At 40.5% G+C, this 11,250-nt stretch overlaps 1 protein-coding gene across 1 annotated transcript; it reads right to left on the bottom strand.

Annotated features, from left to right (window-relative positions):
* Positions 1 to 367: 367 nt before the first annotated feature.
* On the bottom strand, positions 368 to 1,828 carry LOC110783645 (protein SLOW GREEN 1, chloroplastic-like). Its single transcript, XM_021987995.2, has one exon. The coding sequence runs from the start codon at positions 1,290 to 1,292 to the stop codon at positions 693 to 695; it is 600 nt and encodes a 199-aa protein (XP_021843687.1). The 5' UTR covers positions 1,293 to 1,828; the 3' UTR covers positions 368 to 692.
* Between the last annotated feature and the right edge of the window lie 9,422 nt (positions 1,829 to 11,250).

The following is an 11,250-nucleotide window of genomic DNA, read 5'->3' as shown; positions in this document are numbered from 1 at the left end:
AGATTCTAGAAGGTCCATCACTGGTTATGTATTGCTGTTAGGGGGGTCACCAGTTTCATGGAAATCCAAAAAGCAAAACACAGTTTCTAAGTCATCTGCAGAAGCAGAATACAGGGCAATGGCTGCAGCATCATCTGAGGTAACCTGGTTGGTTAACTTATTGGAAGACATGGGAGTTTCTAATCTTAAACCTATCAGCCTTCACTGTGATAATCAATCAGCCTTACGCATTGCTAGGAATCCAGTGTTTCATGAAAGAACGAAACACATTGAGATTGACTGTCATTTTACACGTGACAAAGTGTTAGAAGGCCTTCTACATCTTGCTTACTTACCCACTGAACATCAACTAGCAGATGTTTTTACCAAGCCTCTTTCTTCTGCACAGTTTCAACAATTATTGTCCAAGATTGGAACTTGTGATGTTCCATCTTGAGGGGGACTGTTAAGCTTATACATGTTGCACAATTGATCAGCTTGAGCATTAGATCAGTACGTGCTGCATTGTAGTGCATGAGAGATGCCACGCTGGCACTTTCAGTTAGTATAGCTTCCTTATTTCTAGGAGTTAGTTGTAACAGATTTCAGTAGCTTCTAGAATGTATTAAGCTATAAAAGACCTTCATTACTGTAATAATTATTCATTAGTTTTGATCATCAATACAAACTCTCTCTCTTTTCATCACATTTTGTCAAAAATCTTTAGGATCCTCCTTGATTAATTCCTCATAATTTTTCAATGCTTCATCTACATTCTTATGCAAAAACTGAATTTGAGTAATGATCAACCTTACATCCCTAGCTTCCTTCGCCTTATTCTCATCCATGGCAATGCTCAAAGCCTGCTCTAGCCTAGCAATCACGGTATCGCTTTCGCTAGACCCATTCATCAGCAAAGCATTCTCAAACAATGCCTCAAAAGAGAGAGGATTCAGTGCAAGGATATCCTCAAATGCTTCCTGGGCTTTTGCCATTTCACTCAATAACCTCTCCATTTCAAAAGGTTGAGCTTCTACCAATTTACCCAGAATATTCAATGCTTCTTCATCTAACCCAATTTCATGTTTTTTCTGCAATAAGCTCCGCAAATTGTCCATAAATTCGGAATTCGATTCCAATAACTGAGACAATGGCGATTTCACTTCAGATCTCCGGTTGAATTGAGTTGTTGTGTTGAATAGTTGATCTAGTATCACACGACCACCGCCTCTGCGTTGCTTACCTCCACGCTCTCTGTTGCGACGTGCCGCTCCGGTTGGTTTTCTGGAGGTATTTCTTATCTCTCTGCCCATTTTTTGATTTTTTGTGTAGTTTTATGAAAATGTTATTGGATAAATTGTATTGATTTTAGTTTACTCTCCAGGAGATGGATGGGGGAGAAGAGAGAAAGTGTTGTGGATTTGCTACGGAGAAGAAGTGAGTGAGTGGGAACTGGGAAGGACCTAGAAAGGGAGAGGATAGAAACGTGTAAATGTGAAAACGCGAAATAAGTTGAAAATGCTAAAAAGTAATGAAATCATCTGTTTCAAATCATTAATACACATGTAAATTAATTTTCTTTTTTTTTAAAGTAGTATTATTATTATTTTATTTAATTTAACGGAAAATCAAACGGTGTTAGCAAAAGTAGCTGTTTCCATCCGTTTTGAGGGACTAAACTGCTCCTTTTCAAAGTTGAGGGACTAAACTGCTCCTTTTGGCAAAGTTTAGGGACCTCCAGATCTGTTTACTCCTATCTGTTTCAATATAAGTTCTGACAACATATGACTATTATTTCAGAACAAATGGATTATCAGTTTATACATTGCAACTATGTACACGAAGAAATAGTGATAAATCAATCCTTTGATTTTTTTTTGACAACTATCCTTGGAACTGTTGGTGGAGTCATTATAATTTATAATATACTCCATTTATAATATACTCCTTATGTTTTACAATAGTTGTAACATCTTGATTTTTAAGCTCGATAAAACACAACTTTAATTTTTAACTAGGTTAGGTCCCGTGCATCGCATAAATGTTGTTAAATAGTTTTTAACTAGTATAGTACCCGTAAGATGCACGATTATAATATAAATATAAATTTATATGAAAATATGGTAGACTATTATCATTAAATAGTGCTTATAGATATTCTCCTAATTAAAACAATGACGAATAAATTTGTTATTGCTCCTTTCGGTGTCTTATTTGTTAAATTTTTTTTAAAAAAATAATGGTATATGGACAAAATTATTTGCATCCCCATTCATCACCCCCTCTCAAACATTAAGTTATCTAATCCATCCTTCCTTCCTGTAGTCATACCCACTTAATACTTGCCTCATTTACCTCATTATTCGATCACTTAACGTCTACCCACCCCTCCCAATTCCCATCTTGAGAGGTCGGGTACAAAATAAAATCCTTCCACGCTCCATCACCCACCTGTGTAAGTCCACCCCTCGAGTCAACCTTTTTTTTTTTTTTTTGATAAAAGAGTTTTGAATTGTAAAACTATGTTCTGGCTTCTTTGATAATTCAATTGTCTGATTAGATTAATTGAGTAAATAAATAAACATTATTATATATATATGTACGTTAGAGTAAAAAAAATTGATATATTCATAATCAATTAAATGAAAGATAAGGGATGCGGGAAGGCGGGTCCAATTTAAAATCCGTTCTCGTCTCATTACCCGCGGCGAATACATTTTTAAACCAATCACCCACCAAACTTTCCTTCATTCCCGCCCACTTGGAGAGGATGCATGGAGGATCTCCCAAAAAACCAGCTTCACTGACAACCTGACATCCCTATATTCGGTAATAAGCCTTTTTGCTTTACCTAACTTTTGAATATATTGACATAACTTTATTATTAAAATTAATTGTATTAGCTATAATATTGATAAAATATTTAAAAGTGACATGCATAATTAGGATTTGGTGAGTGTTCTAAATCCAGGAACTGTAAACTCGCCCCATCTCCGAGGTGTGTACATGTTATCCTTATACCCGCTCACCAACACCGAATCTATATTTATTAGTGAATCATCCACGTTTATCTTAGTCGTCATCTTTATCTAAAATCATAACTCGTCATCATCAAGTATGATGCACGGTCTACATATCAAAATGTTAATTTTGCACGAAATCTTATATATACGTTACAAAGTTAATGATATTGTATTCTTTTACATTGTCATATATAAAAAAAAATTTGTTGCAAACATAATAAGGAAACTTAATCATCTCGATCTTATGATTTTAGAAATAGTTGATTACGATATATTAGTCAAAAGTTTAATTCAACTTGCCCTTAAGACTTCAATAATACTCTGTGTGAAGGAATAATTGTTTATTTCTGATACGAGTAAAAATAATACGACAATGAAATCGTGAAAAAATTATTTTTGAATTTAAAAATAAAGTATATGCTATATCCCGTCATAAAAAATATAGGGCCAGGGGCCTCATTTTGTTAGTTAGCATGGAGTCTATAATATGTTTGAGACAACCTTGTTAAGTATGTTAAATCAAGAGTTAACTTTTTATACACATCCACTTTTATTATATGAAACAATTTTTAAACAGTTGATAGTATTTAATAATTGAATTCATAATACAAGTTCAACTATTATAAGATTTTCTATACAGAGTATTGGTAATCAGTATTTTTTTTTTGGTGCAAATGAGCCACAAGGGCGGGGATGAGAATCGATCCCAGGATCACCTGAAATCGGGATGTAAGCTCTAACCAACTGAGTTATCCATCACTCTCGGTAATCAGTATTTATTGTTATAAGTGACTAATTTTTATGGTATATATTGGCTATTATGAACTGTATAAATTTCAAATACTTAACCTAACATATGCGATGTATGTTTAAATTAGATTATGTGTAGAATTTGATTATGTATACATATATAGGAAATGCTCTATACAAGTTAGTAAAAATATTGCTAGATATTATGATTTTAGAAATAGGTGATTACGATATAATAGTCAAAAGTTTAATTCAACATGCCCTAAAGACTTCAATAATACTCTGTGTGAGGGAATATATGATTATTTCTGATTCGTGTTAAAGTATTACGACAATGAGAAAGTGAAAAAAATTATTTTTGAATTTAAAAAGAAAGTATAGGCTAGAGCACGTCATAAAAAAGTATAGGGTCGGGCGGTCAGGGGCCTCATTTTGTTAGTTAGCATGGAGCCTATAATATACTTGAGACAACCTTGTTAAATATGTTAAATCAAGAGTTAATGTTTTTATACATATCCACAATTATTATATGACACAATTTTTTAAACAGTTGATAGTATTTAATAATTGAATTGATAGTACAAGTTCAACTATTATAAGATTTTTTTTTGGACAAATTCTACCTAGGGTTGAATTCGTCGGATGGAAGGCGTGCTAACAATCCGAATGAGCAAGAAAATATAAATATGGTGGGAACGAAGGTGGAAAACTCTTACAGAAAGGGGGAGAGGGGTAGTATATTATTGTCAAGTGTGAATGGAATGCCTACAATGAGCCTATCATTTCCTATTTATACATGAATTATTGTTTTGTAACATAAATTGAGCATTTAATCAAGGAGTAATTGGGTGTAACTCCCATATCATTCAATGCTAGCAACCGTCCCTTGATTTTAGCATTGCTTTCAATGTTTGTAACTGTAGGGGTTTTTTTTTCTCCCGTTTCCTACAATGGGGGGGTTTGGCACGCGACGGTTCGTTTAGAGAACCGTTGAATTTTTTTTGCACCTCGAAGGAGTCGCCACCAAACTTATTTTAGGTCTCGTTTGGGAAGACCGCACAATGACTCTATTTTTGGATAAGGCCTTGAATCCTTGAAATGGATGGGTGAGATCCGGGCTCGGGAACGAAAATGCTTATTCGGCGAGCTTTAGAAATATTCAAGTACGTTGGCACAACATTGTTTCGAAAATAAACCCTAAGATTAGACTATGTGGGTTTGCAAATTAAAACAAAATAGAATTTCTAATTGTACGGTGGTCACTTTGCTTTAAAGATTGATTTAAGGAACCTAAGGCCGGTTTGTCCAAAAATATCTTCGTTAAGCGTGATGTAACCTTTGTATTTTGTTGGATTTAGCATGTTGGTGATGAAAGCAATAAAGCACATAAAGCAACATCACAATACTAAATAAAGTGCGGAATTAGTAAATACAAGACCCCCTAGAAAAGGACTAGGGAATAGGTCCACATTGCCTAGAAATGGACTAGGAAAGTAAAGGTGCGGAATTGAAAGTGCGAAATTGAAATTGCGATATAGAAATTGCGGTATTGAAATTGCGGTATTGAAATTGCGATATTGAAAGTGCGATATTGAAAGTGTGATATTGAAATTGCGATATTGAAATTTGTACTTGGGCACATGAGATTCGAACGCCAAGCGGCTCCTTAAAAATAAGTGCGCCCGACACGAATTCAAAGCCAAAAATCTCAACTTGGGAGAGGTTGCTCAACCCAAATGTCCTAGATTTTGCATATTGAACTTGAAATTGAAAGCTTGAATATTGAAAGGTTTGAACTTGAAAAGATTGAAACTTTGAACTTGAAATGATTGAAATTTGAAAACTTGAACTTGTATGTTGAAATTTGAAGACTTGAACTTGTATATTGAAAAATGGAGTTTTGAATCTCAAAAGATTAAACCTTTAAATGCTAAAAGGTGTCATCTTTGATTACTCCATGCTTGAAGGTGATTCTAGTTCAAAGAGATGAATGCAAGCAACTTTGAATATCCTTGAATCTTGAAAGTTTGTATTTTGTATTTTGAAAAAGTTTGTATTTTTGAAAAAAGCTTGTATGATTGTTGCAAGTGGTGTTTTTTATGGCAAAAAAAACACCAACTTGCTAATCATTTGGAATCAAAATAGCATGATTAATTTAAATGGGATTCGGATTTACCTAGTTAAGCTTGGGCTCGAGCTCCCAATTACTCTTAAATTTAGGACTTTTTGTATGTGTTTTGAAGAGTTTTGAAGTTTGTATTGTGTGGAGTAATGTCGAAATTACGACGTTATATGTGTTGTGCTCCCTTTTTTCGAAGGAAATGAGGGGTATTTATAAGAGGAAAATGGTGCAAAACGCCAGCACACGCCAGCGCCTGGCGCCAGGCCAGCGCTGGGCGCTGCTGACGTGGGCTGAATGCCGCCAAAAAGGATGGAAAGATGCCGTCCTTGGTTTGTCTTGTATGGGTGTACCTTCATACGAATAGTACGATGTTTGTCTTGTAGTGTTTTGTTGGAGGTTAAGGCTTGAATTTGCGTCTAAAAACAAACCTTTCTCGGGTTTTTGAATTCCGGTTTTACGGGGCGGGGCCCGGCATGCTCGATTTTGTGGGTCGGCGCCCGAATTTGACTTGCCTTATATGATTTTGAGTGGAAAAGGCCTAGTAAGACCAATGGGATGGTCCATTAGTTGAAATTGAACTTGGATTTTGAAATTGGATTTTGGAAATTTGTATTTTGTACCGAGTTCCGGGAGGGGAACGGCCTCGGGGATTGGATTTTGGACTTTGGGTTTCGGAGGTATTCTTAACAATTGGGATTTCCGCCTGGAGTTACTCTAATCGCCTAACAAGGATAATGGTATCGTCATCATCCAAAGGGGAGACACAAATTAGGTGTCGACAGAAGCCCCCACTTTGATTGAGCGTTCGGTTAGGAAAGCGCAAGTCAAAGTATTTTGAAAGGGACGGAGAATGGTCAAGATGTTCTGCAATCGAGACCACTCTTTGTACGCCGGTACCTGAACAAAACAGGCGTTAGAAAAAAGGATAGAGTCTACCTCGGTGCGGTTGGTGATGACTCCGATTTGTACTTGTACTTTTCCGCCTTCAGTTCAGGATGGAGCTTGACATCGAAAATTTTAAATCTTGAATTTTTGAATCTTGAATTTTTGAATTTTGAAATTTTGAATACCCGGAGTTAATCCGTTGGGGATGTGCTTTGTTGGGGATAAGAGCTTTTTGCTGGCCCTTAAAATTTGGAATTTCGACCGACTTTCCCGGAGCGTGGGTCCGTTGGGAGTTGGGCTCCCGAGTCGTTGTATTTTTTGGACTTTGTATTCTTGAAATATTCATCTGTTCGTACTTGGAGATACAGGTGCATACCCGTATTTTCGATGATGGTTCGATGCGACGTTTGATGCTTGGTGCGGAAGACCGTAGCAGCAAAGGGCGTGCAATCAGCACGGGAGACCGCGTGCGGCAGACTTGCGCATGCAGCAGGTCAGCGCTGGGCGCTGGTGCGGTGCCTGGCGCTGGGCTGCACTATATAAGTGCCCCCTTGCCTTGCCATTTTGAGGCACATTCACTTGAAATTTTGCTTCTTTTCTCTGAAAGGTCGACTAGCTTCTCCCCTTGGTCTTGTTCTTGCCTTGTCCATGTAAGTTTTTCATGTTTTTGCTTATGAAATAACTCTAAAATTGCATGTAGTTTTGATTTTCTCGTACTTTGAAATGATGCTTGTATTCTTAAGCTTCTTGAATCTTGTAGAAAACTGTTTGATAGCCACTTGAACTTGAACTGTTGGAACTTGTACTTTTGAATTTTTGAACTTGTATCTGCTTCGGCATGGATAGCCTAGGCGTTGATGTAGAACTTGAATACCTGCTTCGGCGTGGATAGCCTAGGCGTTGGTGTAGAACTTTGAATACCTGCTTCGGCGTGGGTAGCCTAGGCGTTGGTGTAGAACTTGTACCTTGAATTAGAGGTCCACTGGGGATTTTGTTTTGAAATTTTTCGACTTTGCTCAAGCTAGTATAGGATAGCCCCCAGTTTAGAATTTTGACTCTTTGTATGCTACTTGATATAGTATGCCTCGTCACACTCGGAGAAAGCTCGCTGAGTCGTCTGTGGTTCGAGCTGTTGAGGAAGACGCTTCGGATGATGAAGCGGCTGCAATGAATGCGCCAAGTGGGGGTATGGTTCCCCGAGATGCGCCTGCTTTCCCTGGTGCTGGTTGGACCCCTTCCGACCTGGTGTTTAGGCCGGATTGACACTTGTCTCAGCAGCCTCGCGCTGGCATGGTGAGTCTTGTATTGTGTTTCGAATTTGTACTTTGTATTTGTATAGGTTTTGAGCTAACTCGTTCACCTGTAGGCCGACGGAAAACCGTTCCGTACTTACTGGTCCTTGGTGGAGGTTCAGAGGGCCTTTAAGGCTCTTCGTGCTGATGAGGAGGCTATGGGGATTTGGTCGCAGATGGGCCTGGCCGATTTTTGGCGCACCATGGGAGGTTCCTCGAGGAGAACGGGGAATAAAAACCGTTTGTGGGCTTTGTTGGAGCTGTGGTGGGATACCACCAACACTTTCCATATGGCATGGGGGGAGATTACTATTACCCCTCTTGAGTTTGCTACGATTATAGGTCTTCCTTTTTCTGAGAGGAAAGTGACCTTCGATTCTGAGCTGACGTGGCGCTCGGTCGTTGCCAGGGACTTGCTCGGCCCTGTTGTTGACTTGTCAGAGGACGACTCTCACGCTTCTGTGACGGTGCTTGTGGATGCTATCTGTGGTGAGGGTGTATCCGCGGAGCAGAGGGTTAGGCTCTTCCTCCTTGTCTTGGTTAGCAGAGTGATTGCCCCGAGTAGGAACAGTCGGGTGCATATTAGCTTCTTGTCCGCTCTGAGGGACTTGAGAGCTGTTCCGAGTTACAACTGGGGTGGCTTGGCCTATAACCACCTCTTGTATGAAACGGGGCGGGCCTCCCGGACTGCACTAGGGAGTGACCCGAGCATGGCTGCTCTGTGGAGCGTGTTGGAGGTATTCGAGACTCCTTGTACTTTGTATTTGTATGCTTGTATCTTGAACTTGACTGATGTTTTGTTTGTTCCTTGAAAGATTTGGATCTATGAGCACTTTCCGACTTTGGCGCCGGAGCGTACTAGAGATGCGGCTTACCCGTATGCTGCCTCTTGGATAGGAGCGGTGCGCGTTGGTGCGTCCCTGGCGGCTTCTCGCAGAGCTTGGAGAGTTTTACCTGCTGATAGGGTAATCTTTTGTACTGTTTTGCTTTCTTGTATTTGTATTTGTACTGTTGTCTGAGTTGTCTGCTTTGTAGGTGGTATGGCGTCTTTTTGCCAATGCAGTTGTACCTGCCTCAGCTGCTCGTGCCCAATTCCTTTATGGGCGGCGGGTTTTGCTTCCAGGGCTGTACCGCCATATGTGGTATCTGGGGGAGCGAGTGTCCCTTCAGCACAGTTCAGGGGATAGACTTGTTCCCAAGGGTCTGTCGGAGTCCATGCTGGCGTTGGATGAAGAGTTGGCCCGGCTATATGCGGAGGCTAGGGGCGAGGCTGTTTGCCGCTCTTGGAGGGAGTTTGTACACAGGAAGGGGAGCTATGACGACTTCCTGAGGAGGCTGGCTCCACCAGTACGCTTCGTATTGCCGGTGAGCTTTTGAACCTTGTATTCTTGTATTCTTGCATTCTTGCATTCTTGTATTCTTGTATTCTTGTATTCTTGTATTCTTGTATTGATTGTATGATTGTATGATTGTATGTAGGAGGAGGAGGTTGATCCTGAGGACATTCCTCATGCTGATAGGATCCTACGCTATGAGAACTCGGACGGGGAAGAGGTGGTGGAGACCATTCCTTGGGCTTCTCCTCCGCACCGGAAATCATATGATGCTGTACTTGAGCATTACGCCCCTGTAAGTACTGTTGCATTTTTGAAACTGTTTGTAACTTGTATTTGGAAATTGATCTTGAATTTTGTATGCAGGCGCCTCGGGCGAGAGTGCGTCGCTGGATGCTCTTGCTTGATTCTTGGAAGAGGCATTGCGCGAAGCTGACCCGGAAGCTTTCTGGCCGGAACAGAGAGGTACCTCACTTGATTTTGAAACTTGTATACTGGAAATTCCAACTTGGGAAATTGATTCTTGAAATTGCATCTTGTATGGGAGCGCCGTCGAGACAGTAGGGACTCTGCTGACAGGGCGCCTCAGGTGGAAACGTCCTCGAGACAGGAGGGACCAAGCTTTGAGCTGGGACAGGGGTCCGGTGCTGGTGCTCATCAGAGGCACTCTGATGTTGAGTGTGGAGCTTCCCCTTTCGTACATGTTGACCCCACCAGGCATTCATTCGGAAGTGCTAGCGGTTCACGGCCCTTTGTTCCTCCTTCCGGCTACTACTTCGGAGGAAGTGGTCCTCAGCCTTGGGGTGCAGGTTCATGGGCTTGCTACGCGGAGATGGATAGGATGCTCTAGGCTCAGATGTATGGGTCGTATCCGTATATGACAATGCCGCCGCCGTATCAGTATTCCTCCCCTCAGCAGGGAGTTCATCCCTCCACTGGCACACTTCGTATCTCGGAGCAGGATCTTAGTACCCCTGGGACGGAGATGGATCAGGAGCTGGAGCGCCTTAGGAGGCGTAATAGGGACAAGGCACCTGTGGTTGACGTCACTGCTGATGATGACTCAGACTGACCCTGCATGGTAGCGAGTTCCAGCTTGCCTGGGTTGATTTTTTGTATAGGCTAGATGTATTGTGTTTGTATGGCTTGAAACTTGAATTTTTTGTATGGTTTGTATGGTTTGCATGGTTTTGAACTTGAATTGGTTTTTAAAATTTGAAGATTGGATTTTGTATATTTGAATGCTTGAAATTGTATGCGTTGTGTGTGCCTTGAAATTTTGTAGCTATATGCATGCATGACAATTTTGCGAAAAAATTTGAAAAAATTTGCCCATTTTTTCGGGTGTATGTACCCACTATAAGCCCCCACTTTGACTGAGGTTTTTTGGTTAGGAAAAGAGCAAGTCAAAGTATATTCAACTCTTGCTTATGCATATGAAGACTCGACTTAGGACGCTGATCTAGGACTAGAATGCTTGAATTTTGAAAAATCGACCCGAAATCTGCCCGAAGCGTGGATCCGGACTGCTTGAAATTGCGCGGCTTGCGGCTTTGGAATCTTGAATAATGGAGGTTGTACTCTGCTGTCCGAAGCACTAAAGAGTGTGTACTCGGAGTCATAACGGTGGCCTCGTCCTTAGATGCAGGCCCCAGTGCCTGGCGCTTGTGATCTGTCGTGCAAGCTGACTTTTGTATAAATAGGGAGCTCGTTGAATCATTTCTTGCATCAATCCTTCCCTGCTATCATTGCATACTGCTTCCTCTCGAAAAGAAAAGAAGATATGGCTGTGTCTTTTGAAAGTGCCTTGAACTCGTGGCTTGGTTCGCTAGGCAAGTTGGAGAAAAGGGAGCTTGATGGCATGC

This window comes from Spinacia oleracea, chromosome 5 (genome assembly GCF_020520425.1).
Source record: "Spinacia oleracea cultivar Varoflay chromosome 5, BTI_SOV_V1, whole genome shotgun sequence".
Taxonomy (NCBI): domain Eukaryota; kingdom Viridiplantae; phylum Streptophyta; class Magnoliopsida; order Caryophyllales; family Amaranthaceae; genus Spinacia; species Spinacia oleracea.
Note: the sequence above shows the minus strand (reverse complement) of the source record. Positions and strands in the feature narration are given on the sequence as shown.

Excerpts from the sequence above, each read along its gene's own strand:
- LOC110783645 (XM_021987995.2), bottom strand. The coding sequence starts at position 1,292 with ATGGGCAGAGAGATAAGAAATACCTCCAGAAAACCAACCGGAGCGGCA.